The sequence below is a fragment of the Cardiocondyla obscurior genome, linkage group LG01 (assembly GCF_019399895.1).
Source record: "Cardiocondyla obscurior isolate alpha-2009 linkage group LG01, Cobs3.1, whole genome shotgun sequence".
In the NCBI taxonomy this organism is placed as follows: domain Eukaryota; kingdom Metazoa; phylum Arthropoda; class Insecta; order Hymenoptera; family Formicidae; genus Cardiocondyla; species Cardiocondyla obscurior.
The window spans coordinates 10861811-10882846 of NC_091864.1; the positions used below are offsets into that span (position 1 = coordinate 10861811).

Sequence of the window (21036 nt, forward strand, 5' to 3'; positions counted from 1 at the left end):
GGTATCGATTTATTAACCGATTAGGTCGATTAATAACTCTGTAACTGAATACAAATTGTTACACGTAATTGAGAGAGAAAATAGCGATTGTACAATTATTTCCCACACTTTTATTGCACTTTCCCAAAAAAGAGTACACTTTCTTAACGTACTAATTTTAATCGCGATTTCATAACTTCGCTTTAATCACAAATATTCGTGGATATTTAACATTGAGTCGAATGAGAAATGGTGTACGACACGATTCGATAAATGTCATAGCGGTGGAAGACCGAACCTTAATCGCTAATATAGGGGAAAGAAAAAAATGTACATTATACTAAATGACGAACATATTGTCTAGCCTCTAAGGACCAAAACCCTCGTGAAAGTAGTATTCTCTACAATCTGCAAAAACGTCGAAATATAATTCTTTTAATCCAAGTGGCTATCAATTGCATTTCCAATTTACTAGACTGTAATTTTCCGCATCCTATAACACATCTATAAGCAGGAACGTTCCACTCGTTTTCTCTCTCTTTTTTTGAATTGTTTTTTGTTTTTTTTGTTTTTTTTTTTGTTTTACTCCAAGTAATATGCGAGGAATAGCGCGCTATATTGAGCATTTACTTAATTATAATAGTACACTACTAGTATGGGATAATTTATTTGAAGAATTTACATGTGATACTCTTTAACATTATGTACGTGACGTTGAGAATTCATATGACGTAAAAATTCATTGGCTTCGAATATATTCGACCATTGAGTAAAACACTAACATGCGCGCGTTGAAATAGTTTATATATTTATATAAAATAGAAACGTGTCATCTTTTTGCCGATTTCTTTTCACCCACACAATTAACTTTACAATGTAATCAATTTATTTCACGCGTTTTTATCAATGACTTAATAATGAGTTCTTCCTTGTAAGTAAAAAATTTATATTAAAATATGTGGTCCTGTGTATTAATTTATCTCTGTCAAATTCATATTTGAGTTTAAAAAAAATGCTCGATGTTTTTATTAACAATTTAATAATCTTCGATATAAAATTTAATTAACTTATTAAACTCGTCATTACTTAAATTGAGTTTCTCTAAGACTTTGTTTCCTAAAGCTGAACCTTAGAATAGTCCACAGTTGTTGCGATACCTTAATAATAATACAATTATCTAAAAATGGGCGGCAAAATGTTGCTTCTATTTCCTTCGTCTTCCTCTTAAACGTCTTTACAAAGTTTTCCGTATACACATGCAATTTTATGATAATATCATAATATTACAGTAAATATTATTACTTATCTTATATCTATTTCGATGATGCAACGATTTCTTTCGATTTCTCTTTGCATATATTGAATAAATGCAATCACTGTGCGATATTTTTGGGACAGCAGTTAAAAAAATTTTAAAGAAAGATTACGTTATAGAAAAATGCCTGATTGAACTTGTATAACGTGTGTTTCTTTGTGGCGTGTGCGTGTATCTGTATACATGTGTGCATGTGTATGTGTTGCGACTTATCATTACATCATTTTGCAACAATAGCACCATATTCGTATTGTTCATATGTAAATTATATTGGATCAAACAAATTCACGCACACGTAGCATGCTGATTATCCGTAATGTTTGAAAAAGTCATATAAAATCTTATATTAAAATGTTATACTATAAAATTGCAAGAGAAATTCTTTTTTTTTATTTTAAATAAATTTCATAAATCTAATCCGATTTATTTTTCGTGATATCCCTTTATCGCGCTTTATAATAATTATTTAATTAAATAATACAAGATGTTTTGTACTTCAGAATTATTTTCCGTGTAATACACAATAGGAAAGATGTTTAAATCTCATTAACACCTTAATCGTATATATGTATATATGGAAAAAAAAATCTATTAAATTTTCATAAACCAGTTTAGCACAAAACTGAAAAAAAAAATTAAAGGTTAAAGTCTTCTTACAATTTGTACACGTAATAAATTTACACAAATAAAAATACCTTTAAGTTAAACTCTTCGCCTCTGAGAAAATAATTAAGTATAGTGCCTTTAAACGTTTTTAAAAAGTGAAGATTTATGTATAATTTTCTTTTCGAGAACATTTTTGTTACAGCTGATATAACGCAAAATATCTTTTGAGTGCGTTTTCTGCTATTTACTAATTTCAAATGTACATCTTGCAGCAAGCATACTAGATCGAATCGTCGTTTATTAACACGAACGATTAATTACTTTATAATACTTGGAAACTCTGTTGTAGAGGAAGTTTTATCGTGGAATAGAAATTTAACAAAACCTCTTATATACCTAATACCAATCTACACCTATAAACAATATATTGCGTTCTAATACCTAAACGGGATAAGTTAAGAATACGAAACGAGACATATATTTCTTTCGCTTTCCATTTATATATGGAATGTATGCATATTTGTAACGGACGAGTAAATTTTAATTTGTTCGTCCCTTTTAAGATAATGTTCTTTAAAAGTCTAACAGAGGAATTCTGTTATATTCCATGTAATACTTTTATGCGAGTACCTCCCTGCAATTTTATCTTTAATAAGAGGAAAATAAATATTGCAAATAAAATAATAATTTCAGTTAATGTAATGTCTTTAGATAATGTAATTGACCCATTTATAAATCCTGTGTGTCGGATTATCTGGACGGCGGAAAATAAAGAGAGACAAATCTATCTCTCACGTTTGCATATTCGATTGTTCTACAGTCATTTTGGATTATTTCAGTTTATCGTGATTTCTATTGTAGAGTACGGGTGAAGCACGAAAGTAAAACGTAGGTTGAACGAATGAAATTGATTCTTGGATAAAATTAAAGGATTACTCACCTTCGAACGGTTTATCGCTTCTTCGATGAACAAAAAAAAGGTTCTTCATTCGCGAGACGTTGTGGAATATCGAGTCTCTCGAGGAAACGATCGGAGAAGTGAGAAATGAAGAGATTCTAGGGGCTCGCACAGTTTGCAGACTTGACGTCGGACCTAGAGATTCTTAAAGATTCAGAGAACATATCGTGCAGGTCTGGGCAACGCAATGCGAATGCAAATGCGACGAGTGCGGCGAATGTGACGGCGGGGGTGGCGGAGGTGGCGGTGGTGGCGGCGGGGGTGGCGGCGGAGGTGGCATGTAAAGCCACCCTGTGCCCGTTGGCCAGACCGCGGACGATGCTGAGGACGACGGAAGCAGCGAATTGGTACCGCCTCCGGCATTGACGTGCGACGTCGGTCCACTCTCTACTCACATCACCTGAAACGTTGATAAAAAAGATGAGTCATAGACACGTTTCTCAAACGCAACTGGCTGTAATATTACGTAATGAACAGGACAAATACAATTTAACTTATCTAAGAACTCTCGTTGTTTAAAGGTTTCGGTTTTTGACTGCATTCGACGATTTTAGTATCTCAACATACATATACATCGACAATTTTAATTTGCAAGGATTTCCATGAATAAAGTGATGAATAAATATTCCGACATTTGCAACTCATATTTTGTTATTTATACATGTGCAGATTTAATATAGCTTTACGTCATCAGATGGTAGAGAGCGTTCCATAAGAAACTTACAACTTTATGCCTCTAGCTATTAATTTCAATGTTAAGATATTACGCAACACGAAGTAGTTAACAATATTTAATTAATAATAATAGTAGTGCTTTAATATATGTATATGTATACATATACTATATGCATATTGATAAGTAGTTATTTAAAGTAAATCGTTGCGTGAAAAAATATTTCCTTTGTTTCGCGCAGTTTTAATAATTTCCTCGCAAATTAAAATAATTACAGCAAAAGCAAAAGTTTGCCTATATCTAGCAGTTTACAGAAATGCAAATAGATCTTGGGCCAATTATTCAGTCATTATCTATTCATGGCTGCCATATAACAACGAGTGGTATCACGAATAATTATAATTACGAGTAATAGCGTAAGATTTCAGATAAGAGTATGACGATTCGAATTACACCAGGTATTTGGTTTCGTCATGTAATTAATTACGAACGTACCCGATATCTATGTGCAGATAATCATTAAACGCTTATAAGTTAAATTTATGAATATAAGGTGCTATGCACGAAGTATTAAAATATGTAAAAGATGTCTGCACGTTTCAGGATTAATATGAGACTTGAGCGTATTTCGTACCGATAGTTTAAGTTTTCCTCTTTTATACTTTACGAATAGGCTTGATCAATGTATCGTATTACAATGGTACGTCTACGGTTACCGTTAATTGCACCGGCAGAAGCAATTATCTATCAACAATCAGCGATAGGGACTCACGCACCTGTAATATCTGACTCGCCTCAAAGGCCGTTCCTGGCAGCAGTATAACTGGGCTACTGACGTGTCCGCTTTCAACGCATATCATGTTGGGAAATTCGTCGTCACCGAAATCCGGGATGTCGCGCGCCTTCTCTTGCCAGGGATTCCAGACTACCGTGTCGGGAAAGTTGTACTTTTGCACGCGCATTTTTCTACCGGATACGACATTCGTGATGATATGTTCCGGCTGCGTGTTCTGATAGATCCGGTCGGTCCATTCGCACACCGTGACGACGTCGCGGCCTTCTTGGAAAATTTGGTTGTCCCTAGTCTGCAGGCGTGAATAAAAGACAACATGTCAAGATTGCGTGTGTTTGCGATAATCGTTTCGATATGCCGCGGACCTTAACAGAGCATCGTATGTACATGCCGTCTCAAGTCAGCTGTTTAAAGATGGGTATCTTTGACAGTAAAATAATAGTTCTTTCTGTACGAGTTTTACAATCAACCCCCTACCGATAACGTCCGAGTTATTAACAAAAAGCAACAAGCGATTTCTCTGAGTTTTACAACGAAATTTTCAGTCCATTTCCTTGGTCGTATTAATTGCTAGTTCACAGAATTGAGTCAGAAAAGTCTATCGTTACCTTATCGACAAACGTGCATCCGTGGAGTCCCGTGATTTGGCATCTTCTTACGTCGGGCACCTTAAAGTAAGTGTGTAAAAGCAGATTGAAGCTGAAGGTGTCTTCTCTGCTGGGGTTGTACACGCCGATATTAAAATGCAGCTCCTTCTCGCGCAATATTAGCCTATACGTTAGCCTGAACTGTGAGTTCCATAGCGATCGCGTGAATTCGCTGTCCATTATCGAGAAGATTGCCTCGATGTCTCCACTCGGCAAACGCTCCGGTGACTTTTCCACATTCCAGCGAATGATCCTGGCAAAGCCATGAGGCGGGCCAAACGTCCATGCTCCGAATTGTGCTGCAGGGATAACATCGTGCATCGTGTTGGACCATGTAAATATCGATGCTGTTTTTGTAGATTGATTTTAAATTAGGCTCCCAGTCAGATTCTCGTTCGAATCGTAGCGTTTAAATTGTTTTTTTTAAGCTAGTGATTTGAAGTCTAGCGTGTTAAAAGATTTGTGAGTAAAATTTTAATTTTTATTTATTTATTTATTTTTTTTTTAATAAACGCGTTACGTTGTTTAATACTTACGAAAGACAAATGGTATGCCGCCTCTGATTGCTTTTTTTCCATCGAACACTGCCTGCTTACTGAAACATACAAGGATTCAGCTGTAGTTTACTTAAAGAGAAATAAAATTGCCGATGCTTGTAAATTTGAAAAAGCACCGGTTTATTATTTTTATTATTTTAGATACTTATAGTAATTAATCGAAATTTATTATGTTGCACGTGGTACGATTTTAGTCTGATACTTCTCATTATTTAACGGGACAAATATCCTGTAAAAAATCGAAGAGAACGTATTATTTTAAAAACAAAGCGCGAATTTATTTATCCGCGTTTTATTTTTACGCTTGCGTTTGGTTTTTTATTATTATTCTTCCTGTATCAACCAAAAAAAAAAAAAATCCAAAGAATCTACAATATTGTCGATAACATCGAAAAATATACGAACGAATATCTCTTGCTTCTGTTGCGCCCTGATATCGCTCGTTGTTATTGTAAATTGCACCCGTATCAGATATCAGATTAATGAAACTGTCTGTAGGCGTGCATAGATGTAAATGTTCGTAGAACGACTTAACGATTTGTCATCGAGAAACAGCAGAAATATAATCACCAAGAAGTCTAATAAAAATAATAAGTATTCCAAGCAGAACTTTTGCAGAACGTAAAAAAAACCATTAAAATTCAGATACGCATCGCGTTCTTTTTTAAATAAAAATGGGAGCAATCTGCGGTTGAAGAATGTTCCCTTTTGCGCTCTTTATATTCCAGCCGATGCCGCTCTTTCGTCAGCTTCCGATGCAGTCTAAAATTCTCAGAAAGGATGAGACATCTAGTCGGGTCAATAAACAATGCCCGGTTGTATAGCTCAAAAGCTGAATTTTTTTACGAGGGAAGTATAGTTTTATAGCACTAGCCGTGCATTGTTTGAATTGCAGCTGAAAGTGAATCTCTGCAGGTCGGCGGAACTAAGTTGCTGGTTTCGCAAAGGAAGAGAAAAAGAAAAAAAATAAAAAGACAAGATCTTTTCTTCGCCTGTTCCGTCAACGTATTTTTTAACAATGATCATTTCGCGGGCGAATGAGTAATTACGGTATCTCGTTGTAGAATACTTAATTTGTAGAGCTCGCGGAAAAGAATCCTCGAGAATACGTTTCATTGTACACAGAGTTAGTTGAGACAGCTCTGTAAGAGACGGGAGAAGAAAAATCCTATTTAAGTAACGAGCATAATTAGGTGCTTTTTTAACGGGTTCCTATTTACGTTAATAGCCAATGTTCGCGATAACATCAAGGTACGTTCTCAGTGTTCTAACAGTTGTATATTAAAAAATAAATAAAAAAAATAAAAAAAAATATTGTACGCGTCTCAATAAATCCCACATCTTTCGCGACTGTATCATGTAAGAGAAAAATGTTTGTGAACGAAACTAAGAGCGCAAAATTGTAAAATGTTTTTGAAGCGAATGGAGCATTTTTAAAAGCCGCCGGGGTTCTGGGAGAATTTCGAGCGAGTTAGAAAACTCGTTGATCCCTTTCGTTAGCGAAATAGAATGCTCTCGGAGCGGTTGATATCCTCGAGAAGAGAGACGGAGATGTCGCGTTGCGTGAGCATCGGGGGGAGAAAGAAAAAGAAAAGAGAAAGAGATGCGGAGAAGTATAAAGCCGGAGGGCGGATGCAGGATGACCATTAGTCAAGCCTGTCAGGGGCCGCGGAGATGTTCCTAAGAAGAAGCTCGAGGATACACTCGGGATCCAAGACTGCGCGGAGAAACGCGCGAAATCGAAACTTATCGATGCCCGAACCGCGTTCTTAAGCTGCGAGAAACCGCGTAATCGTCGATTAACGAGCTCGGTGAAATACTCGCGTTTGAAAAAGAAACGTCCGCCTATATTCTATGCGCGAACATCACGGTAAGAAGTTCCAATCCGTACGTTAAATTGTTCATCCGGCTCGATGGCTGATGAAGACAATTAGAGCCATCGAGCGAAAACGAATCCCTCGTGTGGGTTGGACGATGATTTCGATATCCGTCTCAACCCAGGCAAGCCGATGACGAAATCTCGATTTCTTCGCGCTTCGCTATTCGCATGGCATTCTCTCGCGGCGATGCGACGTAATCCATTTTCCTGGATGCGTAAACCGCGAAGAAGGAGGAGAAGGTAATCCCATCCGTTTGCGCGATCCCGAGGCGAATGGAACATGGAAACAGAGATGGAGAGATGGACAGATAGATGGATCGCGACAACCCGAGTGTCACAGCAAACGGGAGAAAGACACAGAGAAGGCGGGAGAGCGACGGAGGGAACTTACGTCCGAGAGAAAGAGAACGAGGGGAGGCCAGAGGGATGCGAGAAGGAAGGACGAACGCGGCGGGCAAAGAGAGGGCCGAGGGGAGAGAGGAAACGAGAGGGTAGAACGATGTACCACCACCAAGTACGACGACGCGGCGGTAGGAACGCGGCTGACGCCGAGCAAAAACGATCGGCGCTGTCTGCCATGCTTTTTGCGGGCATCACAGTTTCCAACCTCTCTCTCTCCTCCTGGTCGTTTCTAGCTGCTGGGATCTCCCGTTGCCGCTCGCTACGCCCGGCACCCAATTCTCGACGCGGTTACGCCCGGCATTCGCGGGGATATCGTCGCGCCGCGAGACCGAGAGTATACAGGGTGCTCGGTAATTGCCGGGGCGCAAGGCAAGGCAACTTGATTCGTACGCGTCACATTTTCTTCAGCGAACCGAGAGATTTTGCAAACCAGCCACCGATGCCATTCCCTACGAGAAACGATCTCAAATAAACACGGCAATTAATTTTCGCAGCGCCTAATCCAACGCTCGTAGACTCGCACACTTACGCGTCCACGGTACAGTGGACTTTCGGGATGCTTTTCGCCGCGAATCAACTCCCGCCGCACGTACGTTACGCGCGCTTTTTACGAGCGCAACAATTTTCAATTGCATGGTTTCTTCCAGCCGGGTGCAGTCGCTCGAAAATTACTCCCGCAGGTTCGCGTCCTCCCGAAAAGATCTTCCCGCGTTATCTCGCGCGCGCTCATTATTTTTGACCATAAGGAGAAGCGAGGATTCGACGACGTTTCTCGCGGTACACGGCGAGAGTTTGCGGCACAGAAGGAATATTAATGAGCGGCCAAGTGAAAAATTACCCTTCGGTTTTAATGAGTCGTTAGCAAGTCAGAGATGCTAAACAGCCAGCGAATCATCGATACTCGCCGAAAAAGAAAAGAAAAAAAAAGAAAAAAATAGAAAAAAAAAAGAAAAAAAAAGAAGAGATACGAATATGGAAGGTGGACTTGTGAAAAATTCGCTTGCGTTTTTGACGAATGTCTCGCAGTCGAGCCTGCTCAAGAAATCAAGGAGCATTACGTACGAGGAGAATACGAGGACAATCAATTCTCCGTCGGATTTGGGGGTAATGAGCTCCTTGACTTGCCAGCTTCCACCGAAACACCTGTTCTTCCACTCGAATCTGTTTACGATATTTAACTCGGCGCTGCGTCTAACGCAAGTCGTATACTTATCCGCGGCAAGATGCATAAATTAATAAAGACACGGTTTTAATAGATTCCTAACAAAAAACGCGCTTGTTTGCGAGTATCTTGTCATTTGTTCGAGAGCTATTAATTATTTTATCAGACTCGTACGAATTTCACTCGATCACAGAAGGAACACGTGATCGCGCACGGGATTCACTTGCAGTTACACACGTAAAAACTAATTATCGCGATAGAGCGATATACATAGGTAGAGCGTCGTGTAATCGACGGGATTATAAATAAGGTGTGACTATGCGCTTTTGCGGCCGAAGACAATTACATGGCGGTGCGACGAGCGGCGCTTCTTGCGAAGAAGCTGCTATATCCGGAGGTCGCTGCATCTCTCACTTCTCAAAACTGGAACGAATTCTCTGGAATTGTATGTCGTCGTCACGTGTATTAATAATATTGTGCAACTAACGTGACCGTTACGACTTCAATAACGCGATTCGTAATCGCGCGCGGACGAGATAAACGCGTTTCTATTAAATAAAAAAAAAAAAAAAAGCACCAAAGTCCTCGTCCTTCGCGCGGTGATAGATTTCGCGAATAATATAAAACGCACGTCGAACGCGTAAATTTAATTATTCAATGTATCGTGGTTATTAATCCAGCACGGTGACTTCCACGCTCTGGCGTAAGAACATAATTATGGCCCGAGAGCGAAGATGGATTTCTCTGAATTATCGAGTACCAATTAACTCCTCTGAGAGATCCGGTTTCTTCCCACATGACGTTTTCGTAGAACATCGGAATCGACTCGATTCGCAGATCACTTTTTTTTTTTTTTTCATAAATTTAGTAGACTTTTATGGTTGGTGGGCTAATATCGTTGACGACTAATTTCGTGGGCGATTTGTGGCACTACTTCGCGACTAACCGACGCCCTCGAAGGGAGCCTTTTTCAGTCTCGTAGTCGCAAAGACGCGGCAAAATGCGGGAAGCGGATGCCACGCATTATAAGTGCATTAAGTGTCGGAGAACTCGGCCATCTGCTACGACCGCGATTTACGATCAGTGAAATCCTGACGAGAATTCGTTTCAGGGCCGCGGGCAAGAATTATTGCGAAAAACTGGACCCTTTCGATCAAGGCTCCTACCGGGATAATTCCAATCGTACCGCCGTATCGTGCGGCGCACCGAAAAACGCACGCGACGGGGAACCGTAGATTGCAGATTGTCTCGAATTGTTTCGCTCGCTGCAGCAGGACCGGCGCAAAAATATATAATTAATTAGAAAAGCTAGGGACAAGTTTCGTCAAACGCCGGCGAAAGAAATAGCGATGCGAAATACTGCTTGTTGACGGCGTTGCCTCGAATATACGAGTGCGAGCGTTTGGATATTGCGCATCGAATGCCATGCAAGCGCAAATAAAATCGCGCAAGTGCAAGGTCGAAGTGCCGAATGCTGGCAGAAGTGAAAGTGCGTAACGTTTCGAGTCCGAGTCGGAGTCCAGGGTGCACGAGAGTTCTCCGACCGTTTCTATGAACGGTAAAAACAAGCGTATTCTTGGTACGATAGTTTGTAGACTCGAACGACGAAGAAGGGAAAAAAGGGAGTCAAAGGAGAGCGTATAATCACGGCACACTTATCTGCTCGTTATCTGGAGCAACGAGTATCTGCGGTGGTTTCTCGACACCGCGGTCTCACGATGAGGATCATCGATGATGTACAGAGCTCGAAACAGCGTTTACTCGCGGAGTAAGGAGCGAGAAGCTACCTCTTGTTCGAAGCAAGCAGATGAAAATGAAGCCGTGACCCGTCGTAAATAAACCTGAGCCGCATCCGTTTTTCTTGTCGGATGATATATCGCGTCCTCCCGCTCGCTCGCGCATTATCAGACGGCCCGAGAGAGATGTCGCGAGACTTTTCTCAGTCTTCCAAATTACGCGGACTCTCCGTTAGCGCGGGTGTAACTCGAGAATTAATCTCACCCTCGCGCCGTAGGGTGAGCCGCCGTTTAGCTATGCCTCAGGCTCGAACGAGGACACCCGGTACGTGTCGAAGTTATCCGCTTCGAGCTTCGAAGCTAGCGGTTTTTGCGTTTTCCCCGGATCCCGGCAGGACCACCGGCAACAGCAGCAGCAGCAGCAGCAGCAGTAGCAGCAGCAGCAGCAGTAGCAGTAGCAGCAGCAGGGCGAGGCTCTGCAAGGTTCACGGACTCGTCTCTTCGCTCGCAACCAACCAACCCCGCGTCGCTCGCCCACCACCACCGTGAAACTTTGTTTAACTAAGGCCGGCAAGAAGCAAACCTATTTATACTAGGTCGGACGCATTCGCGGTGCACGGCCACGGGCGTTGCTGCTCTTGCCGGGGTGAAGTTGCCGGAGCGGTCACGGGTACCTAACGGACGCTGATAAACGAGGAAATATGCTTGGCAAAAAAGTCGTCGCGTGATTTTCCGTTGCCCTGTGCGCACGTAAAATCGACGGTACATCGCGGATTCGGACAATTCTAGGAAGCCTGAATCAGACCAAGTATAAATCGGCTTTCCCGCTCGCGGCTTCCTCAAAAGCTTCGTTACTTAACGCACCATTTAACCCTTTCACGCACGATCCCATCGCAAGTACGTCTACGGAGGGTGATATCCGTAATTGATACATAAAGTTTGAGCGTCGGGCTTTCTCACTTTTCACTCTCTTGAATCAAGAGCACCGAGGGTACGAAAATAAAAATAAGACGAGCCGAATTGCGTCGTAATATCTCTCGACAATCGTAAATCCGACGTAGCCGCCATAAATAGATACTTGGGTTGTCAGATATAGCAAGTTGGAGGAAAATCTTGATGGCAGCATAAAGCTTGTCTGTATATTATACATGTATAATATAAATGCCCGACAAACGTATCAATATTTTATTCCTTTTATTAAAATATATAACGCGCTTGGAAAATTATATCTATATGTGCAACTAGTTAAATTTGTATTTAATTTCGCGACGCTTAAATAGATTCTAGCAGGTCTGAGTTTTGAAATATGTTAGAACGATCGAAGCTGAGCGAGATGATTTTTAACGTGCCGCTTGGGCGCAAAACGTTAGGTTATTTCTACCGATGCGGCGTTATTCAAACTTAAACATGGTAATCGAGGATTATTGCCGCGTTTATTGCCGAGCCACGATAACTGCGATAAGCTGGTTCGGTGGTTTCTCGCGAGCAGCACGCCGGGGTACAAGTCGGCATAAATGACCGAGTGGGCCGTGGTCTGATGTCGTCAGCGTCGCAGACAGGATTTTAAATCTCGTCACACAACCGCCGACCGGACATCTGAGTTTCGCGCAATGACTGTTAATTGAGCGGCTTTTTGCGTAAAGAAAATTAAACGACAGATTTCGATCCTTCAAAACAATTGCCTCGGTCGTAGCAATGACGAGCGTGGCGAGAATTTCGCTAATCCCGAGGGTTTCCAACGTAACGGCGTTATCGCGAGCAGTGCAAAAACGTATCTCGCGATTCGAGCTGATAAAAGATCAAATCGTTACAAACTGTCGCAACGCGAATGCTGTTTTGCGAGCTTCGCGCAAATAAAAGCTCCGAACGTCCCGTATTTATTTGGTGATAAACGCGGGTTGTGGATACGAGTCCGGCGATCCTTACGGACCGGTAAATGTAACGAATGAATTCCACCGCGTCCGCGAGGAAGATTTTAGTACTTCACTTGGCGTTCCTGCAAAACACGCAATTATTTTACGGCTTAAGCCGCGCGTTCCGCCTTGAGCGAGTTCTTGCTCGCGTTTACTCGCGCGGAGCTTTTTCGCCGTCGGGCTCCCTGGTTTGCGCGCGCTTCGGTTCCGTTCGCATTCGCACGGGATAACTTGCAATTAGCATAAAAAGTCTCGCTCTCTTCGCATTAGGCGCAACTGTGTCATTCGTGGCAGCCCGTGAAAAAGATGGACGCGCGTCGCGGCCGCTCGCTCGCTCGCGAAAATGGAAAGGGTTTTTCTACCAACGTCGCTTTTAATCGCGTACGAGTGACGAAGACCTTGAAACGCTACTCACTATTCATTAGATATGTAAAAGTCCTTAGTTTTATAACGCAACCACCACTTCCACCGATTGCGCGATTATGTTGCAGCAAATCTGATCTAGATTCATAAATTATAGCACCGATTAACTAAATATAATAACGTATGACAAGATTAATGTAGCAGAAAGCCGAGAGCCTTCGTTTTTTACACAACTGTAAATAAAAAATATTCTATATTTTATATGTATACGTTAATGACTCGACTTACTATTTATGTACCAAGTAAAAAATTAATGAGACCAAAATAGTTAAAAAAAAAAAATAATTTAATGCAAATAGAAAAAATTTGCAATGCGATAAAATTACAAAGTCAAATAAATAAAAAAAAAAAAAAAATTAACGCAACACGTATTGCCGTGAATAACAATAAAATATAAAGAAATTGTGAAATCGGCTGTGAAAATATGATCCAAATTTGTATTAGTAGCGGAATAAAATAATTCAATAAATGAGTATCTTATTTCGACTCGATTCATAAAGTCGTAAAGAAATTGTCTGCAAATTCCAAGTTAACTACGGGAAAAAAATTTTGTTGGGAGAGCGAGCAACTATTCGTATGGATACGAGGCAACCGTTGAAAAGAAAAGGTCCAAGTAGATCTTCCACTCGTTTTCGCATGTTTGTCGAAGGGATGAGCTTGATATCGGTACGGGGCGATTTGTATTCGGATTACTTTCGCGAAAGGAATTCCCTTATATCCTTTGTAAGAGATCAAATTCCCTCAAGGTGTATATGACGATTGAATCGACATACGTTCGTCAGACTTGTAACGCGGATTAAAGATCGAGAAAAGGAGAAAAATATCACCAGGCGGCGAAGCGAGGTTTTAATCTTCAAGCGCATCTCTGTCCCTCGGCTACGCGAAACTCGAAACCGTTTCATCGGAGATACTCAACAACGCCGATTTCTTACTCCCCTTTTAATTCCCTGTACCCCGCGTATTCGACATTTCTCGTCGCCGTTTGAGGGCGAAATTTCAACGAGTCTCTGCGGTGCGCGGTACGAAAAACGACGGGCGTGTTTGCTCGCTCGAGCTTCTTTCCACCCGGTATAAAGGCAGCGATGGGTTATAGGCTGGGCCGTAGACTAATGATCCCGCTGGCTGCGGTTTTTGCCGGCATTCTACAGCATTCCCATTCAACTGGATTCCGCTCCGGACCGCCGCCGCTGCCGCCGTGCGCATTATTTCCCGTCCGCCGTGCATGGGTTCAAGATCGGGTGCACGGTGTGTTTCGACCGCAAGATCCGAGCCGATCCGGAAGATGACAACCCGCTTTTCCGATTTCGTGTTGAGAAGCTCAATTTCAATTCGTGACGCGAGTTCTTTTGTAAGACGCGCACTTTTCGCCGCGCGTCAGCACGCAGTTCCCGACTTGGCCTCACGTTCCATCGAAAGTTTAATTCGTAACGCAATTTCTCAGACGATGAGAATTATCTAATTATCTATCGCTTATCGGCGCTGTGTCAACCCGTTCACGTAATGAACCATAAATCTCCCGTGTCAAAGTTCTCTGGAGATAGCAGTTATCAACGTCCAATCAATTGCAATTTTTATCCGACGAGCGACGATGCCGTTTTTATTCCCCGGAAATGCACCACGCTCTCGTCGTATAATGATAAATAATCGAGCCGATGGCAGTCACGTGAGGTCCGTCTCGCGGGTGTGCCACCCCGATGAGCTCCGCCGGAAGCGCGTCACCGTATCGGTCTATGTTTCACGTCAAAATGACGCTTTTTATACGCCAGATAAGCGCGCGTAACCGCTTATCGCGCTCGTAAACGTTACTCGCCACTAGCTGGACGGCCCAAGTTCGGCTATACTTTGCGACAACAACGCACTTTATGGATGCTGCGATAAATCGTGAGTCGCATATCACTCAATTCTTGTGCATTACCAAACGTTATTTTGAAAAATCAAAGTAGAGTATTAACGAAATGCGATCTGAAAAAGAAGTTATTCGAATCCATTGCGGTAAAACTGAAGCAGTGCTCCGTGATTTGCATAAAAATGACAATATGAATTCTACGAGCGCCTCGAAAAGAGACGAGTGAAAATAATTACGACGCGAGTATCGATTGTCTCGTTTCTCGACCGTGGCCGGTGGTTCAAGCTCATAAAGTTCAACCCGAAGGAAATTTGCGCGATCACTTTTCGTCGTCCGACGAACGCGGCGTAACGTAACATCCTCCAAGTGATGATTATCGCATGAATTAAGTGCGCAAACACGGCCGTCGTTGTCGCAGCACTCGCACGAGGATGTTTATCATCGGTTATCGTCGCGGTTTCGCTTCTTTGGCGCCATCGTTTCGTCGTATTTCCCGTTGCAAATCTGCGCTTTAAACGACGGCAAAAAAACCGAGACGGTGTCATTAGCGATCTCTTTCCCTCGAATCTTTCTCTTTCTTTTAATCGCTCTACTCTTTTCAAGATTTACCGTTTATTGTGCTCTCTTTCTCTCTCTTTCTTCATCTCGGTTTTGTTTCTACCTCGAGATCGCGTAACAAAGTACGAAATGCAATTTGTTCGTCATTTACGTTTTATAATAAAAAATAAAAAGATTATAAAAAAATTAGATATCAATTAAATGTAAGAATAAACATATAAAATGTTTTAAAAAATTAACGATACGGCTCGACACGCTCTCGATCGATTCGCTATTCGTGATGTCGTCAAAGTTCGAAATTAGAAATTAAGTGTCCAAAGCTCGCGCGCAGAACACAGAGAATTTCTTTCGAGGGTACAATGCCAAGCAGTAGAGCATGCAAAATAACCGTAATATTTCCATGGCTCGGAGAAAGAATCTCCTAAGTACCTTTGCATTACCACTGGGAACGGACGTTCTCGCCATATGCCCGGGACGAACCAATCTCAAGCGACAAAGACGTATGTGGTGTCAAATGCACGCGAGTACGGGACATACCAGAACGTTTGACGTTCTCCTTGTTCCTCGCGGGGAGGGCTGGGACTGCTCTCAAAAAAAAAAGGAGTGCAATGGCTCGGAATATTTCCCGACGTCTCGGTCCGATCGTCAACGTAAAATCACTCGGCTAAGCGGGCGAGGTTTTGCGATTGAAATTTCTATTCGAACGAATCGAATACTTATTGAAGAAGGCGTGATTTTGAGCCCCGAATGATACATATTTTCGTAAGACAGTTGCGCGCAAGGAGCGATCGGGACGAGCTCTGGCAATTCCACAGCTCGGACGAAGCCTCTAATCCAAAAGTGGAGTTGAAATTTCATGGTTGAGTCCTGCTGGCAGCCATTAACGACGCTTTCCTTTTCCATGCTCCCTTCCTCTCTCGCTTCTTCTCGCGATAATGTGCGCGAGGCATGTGTATACGTCTTTAGGCGTGGTGAGGATAGACGAGGGACCCTTAATCATCGTCCCATCCCTTCGTCAAGATGAATCGTGCATTTGTATACCCGCACCCCTTTCGCTTGCTCATAGCCCCTATCCTTGTCCTTCTCCTTGATTCGCTCTAGCTATTAGTCTTCGTCCCGCTTTCCTTTCTCTTTCGCTCTTTCTTCCCTCGGGGGTCATTCCCGGCCGTCATGGGTCTTTGTCTGTTCCCGAACCTAGTGGATAACAGTTAGGTCGCCTCGCTTGTCTTCAAGTCGAAAGGGGTTGCGTGTGGCTCGTAATATGCCTGCAATTCTCGGTACAATCACACGAAACCCTTCCGTGTTTAGCCTATGCAGCGATCCGCCCGAATCTTCTACCCGTAAGATTTACAATCTCACGCGCATTCCGGAGTCTAGGTCCAAGTGCACGACCGAGCGAAAGCAAAACCTACAAAACCGTCCCGTTTCTGTAGCTCTTTTGCCGCGATCGCATCGGCATCTCGATTATTTTATCGCGCTAATTGAATTCCAGCTGCGGCAGCTCGTCGACCGTTGACGCGCCGCCACTTGGTCTCCGATTCTTCATTTCCGTTTTTGGGCCCCGTCGTGGACGCAGATGTTCGACGAGGGCGCATCGTAAGAACTGAGAGATCGACATGCTGCACGTGGTCCTCTCATGTTACCAATGCGACAGCGCACGGGTATAATCGGTCAGCTTAAGGACGCATTCAATTTCCTTTCACGATTTGATAGTCGATGCGTTTAACAGTTTGACCAGGCAAAATATGTCTCGTATACGCTCGAAACACAATTTTCCAGCGGTTTTTCTTAATTTCGAAAGCCTTTTTGCCTCTCTCTCTCTCGCTCTTTTTCCGCGACATTTGATAGTAATAAATAATTAAATGGGTCGTCTCAAGTTAAAATCTCATTAAAGATGATGCGAAACTCATTGACGGTTTTATTACTTGTTAATTCCCCGTAAACGATCCTAAGCGTTAACCGCACAACCAGCGTTATTAATTAAAATTAAACCCGCCGGACAGACGCACGCGGTATCTGTCATTAAAATATACGCCTTGTACATCGCGATCAGTATCGCGACCAGACCGGACCGGACATACCGGCGTAACTTTTATAGCCATTTCGAGGGAAATTGGACTAAATTACGAGCGTTTGCCAAGCGCCTTGCGTTGTGTGAGACTGTATATGCGTGCTACTTGCGACCGTTAAAATTCCTCGACGATGCCTCTGGAATGCCCGTCGTTTCAACAGCAATCGAACAATGACTCGTGATTGTTGCACGTAAGTCGACAAGCAGCGTGAGAAAAAATAATTACTTGCCACGTTTTGGGAAAAAAAAAAAAAAAAAAATACATAACCGACTTTGTCCGTTTACGAGATCTTTCACCAAGTCGAAGTCATTCGCGGTAAAAGTATAATCGGTAACGCGTCGATTGATAGAGCGGCCGCTTAATTGTCGACTTTTCATCATGTCGTCGTCGTTCCGACAGCCGCGGGTCTATTGCAAAACCCAGTCTCGACAGCGGCTTTACAGTCGGAAGGACCGATGACTGGCAAGCGACGAGGGGCCCTGAACCCCGTGTATAAGGTATGTACTGGTCCAGAGAGCGCCCTTGCCTTCGCTCTCCGTCAGTTTTTTCATCGTCTGCTCTCGGGCTACCGCTTTTAAAGCGATCGTCACGGGCACCGCGCTTTTACGCGGTTCTTTCTCGGCAGGTGTGCGCGCGCGCGTACCTTCTCTCGTTGTCTCTTCCTACATCGCGCTGCATTGTTACGAAAAAGCGATAATCGAGATAGAAAGAGACGTCCCCGTTGCATGGAAAAATTAAAAATTGGGAAAATATATAGAAAGAGGTTTTCAATGATAGGTAGATATTTAAAAGTTTCGTGCATAATATGGACCAACATAATCCAATAAAAAGGGAGATTATCTGTGAAAAAAAGATTATGTTCGCGTATGCTAAAGATAGACAAAGGAGAAACATACTGTTTACGCCACGCAGAAGCATCCGACGCAGAGAATTACAGCCCGACGTTCGTACGTAATGAAAAACAATCGTTATTTGCGAATGTTACATCGTAAGCCAGCGCTCGAGAAAAACTACGTTAACGAGTCCATATTAATATTTGAATGCAGACAAATTGTGCGTTCAAACACGTGTGCATTTAATGAGATCGCGGTTAAACTGAATTAAAAAATTAAGACTTCCGTGGAAAGTAATTTGTTCTCACAATCAGTTCGATTGGAACTCTGTGTCGTTTCGATAGATTTCGCGAACGAGAACCTTGAATCGGTCACGTATAAGCGAGACGGTGAGGTCTGTTTTTGTGAGTCATCGCGAATCGATTTTGACATTGATCTGTATCCGTAGATATTATAATTCACTATTTGCCTCCTTATTTCCGCTATAGCGAATGTTAAACATTGCAATCCGATTGCTGAAATCGCGCGCACATTCTCGCAGACGCCTTCGTTTCATTCTTGTACCCGACTAGCAATCTCTTTTTTTTTTTTTTTTTTTTTTCTCGTCCGACTAGAGGCAATTTGTTGGGCAATCTGTGCGCATGTGGAACACGCAGACTTTGTTCTCATCGGAAAGATGTCAATCTCGAAAAGTATTCGGGCTCAAACGATAGATCGCGACTAAACGTCAACTATGTATTTTACATTTTTAATTGCACTTTTTATGTAATCAGAACTCGAAACTCAGATAAGTTCCTTAATTTGTTAAACATTCTTCTTTTTTCATCGAATAAATTTTATAATCTTAATTATAATTAATTATAAATAAATTTCTACCAGCTTCACGTCGTTATATAAATTTCTACAATCGCAATTATTATGCACGCTTAATTTTCCTGCAACAGACTGTTCGTGCAAATGCTTTTTCGATGTTATAATTTTCCGTCGTAATCAAGCGTGATCAAGCTGAATGCATTGTATCTCATCTAAGATGCGTAACCTCGCGCGCAACCTTACAACTTGCGTCAACGTTTAACGTTCAACGATTGTACATCACATCTTACGACCTGTACAGAACGATTCACGAATAATCTGCATCTTTTTAAACATTTCTGTCGTAATTTAAAGCAATACACTTTAATCTTACGTATGCAAATTTTTAATGTTTATGTAACTCAATTTAAAATACATTAAATTTAATTAAATTAATTTTATTAAATTAGTTTTTTTTTTTTCATTTTAAACATTCTACCGTTGCCAAAATCTCATTGCTGTCCCGGTAAAATATAATTTAAATTATAAAAAAGTTACAGCGGAACTATTTTATAAACCGAGCAAATGCAGAAACGTACGAAAGTAACGGTGAGAAACGACGTATAGGTGAATTCGAACTGCGTTACTTTTCGAGAAGTGACGTTACCACGCGCGATTTACTCATGCAAAATCTCATGTGTGGGTACTCACCTAACGAACAGCTGTTCCTGGTTATTCACCCGCCAGGACACCACGGTAGCTCCTGCAAAATGGAAAATTGTGATGAGAATGTCGGTCGAGGAGTATCGCAGAGAAGAAAGAGGGAGGATGCCGACGGTGTCGCACGAGGGGCCAGCCGGGCGACGTAGCGCGTCGTCGCCGTCGCTTCGAATCGCGTTTAGAGAAGAAAAGGGGATTCGAGAGCCTCGCACTCACACAAAACACGCGCGTAGGTACACGGAGGGCCGGCGATCGCACAGCAGAGCGAGGTTCGCGACGCGCGAAAAGCCTTCCGGTCATCTTGACGCCCGGCGGCGCCTCCTCTCGCGGAATTTGCGCGCGTACACGCACGCGGCACCTCCGGGTGCACACACATACACACGCATGCACACGCAACACGCACACATGAACCCAGGTACGCCCGCAACACATACACACGCACACACACCGTGTAAATTGATGGTGCAGGTGGTGTTGTTGCCCCTGTCGAGCACGACAACGCTGGTAGCCGCTGCCATGTTTGAGCCGCGAATGCGCTGCCGGCCGGTCGCTCGACGCTGCCAACCTTTGTCCGACGCCCTCGACTCGCCCCCACCCGCGCATCGGAAGGCGCCATCTCTGCAGAGACTGGACAACTCCACGTTATCGGCCAGTTTTCTTGAGTGTGCAAGAATAATTATCGATCGAGAGTGATCTTGGAACGTTGCACAGGTTCAAGCGGTAGTCTTTGGCGGGCGCGCGACTCATAATCAGATCAGGTTACACCTATGTAACAATGTGTTGTTTGTCTACCGACAAGTTGTTACATCGTAGTTACGTATCCGTCGTCAACCTGTGCGCGTACTCTCGTGGAAGTCGAGCCAGGTAAGCTGGAGTCGACAAACGGTACAGCGCCGTGCTGCTTGTCGACTGTCGATCTTCAAACTGACGATTGAAAGTGCTACACTAGTACTGTCGTTTCCAGACGCGGTGTAATTGACTGACACGTAACGTCCTCTGCTCGTTAAGAAATCCGAATGCGCGGCAATATTCCTCCAGGTACTCGATCGCGTTGAATATTTCGTTTACGCGGTAATAATTCGAAAAGTCGCGCGCTGAGTTTGATATCGATGCTTGCAATATCGCTGTAGGATCAATTCTGTTTTGTTAACGTTTGTAAAGACAATTGCGGA

The 21036-nt window shown here is 42.7% G+C and overlaps 1 protein-coding gene across 3 annotated transcripts; it reads right to left on the bottom strand.

The window, feature by feature from the left end:
- Positions 1-95: 95 nt before the first annotated feature.
- LOC139104371 (uncharacterized) lies at positions 96-20860 on the bottom strand. 3 transcript variants are annotated; one of them, XM_070659820.1, is made up of 6 exons: positions 20313-20858; positions 19856-19907; positions 5508-5566; positions 4933-5318; positions 4308-4616; positions 96-3258 (listed from the first exon to the last, which is right to left on the bottom strand). In XM_070659820.1, the coding sequence occupies exons 1-6, from the start codon at positions 20380-20382 to the stop codon at positions 3250-3252; spliced, it is 885 nt and encodes a 294-aa protein (XP_070515921.1). In that variant the 5' UTR covers positions 20383-20858; the 3' UTR covers positions 96-3249. The 3 variants fall into 3 exon arrangements, with proteins under 3 accessions (XP_070515921.1, XP_070515913.1, XP_070515930.1); XM_070659812.1 differs by lacking the exon at positions 96-3258 and having other exon boundaries at positions 3280-4616; positions 20313-20860; XM_070659829.1 differs by lacking the exon at positions 96-3258 and having other exon boundaries at positions 3281-4616; positions 4933-5270.
- Positions 20861-21036: the final 176 nt, after the last annotated feature.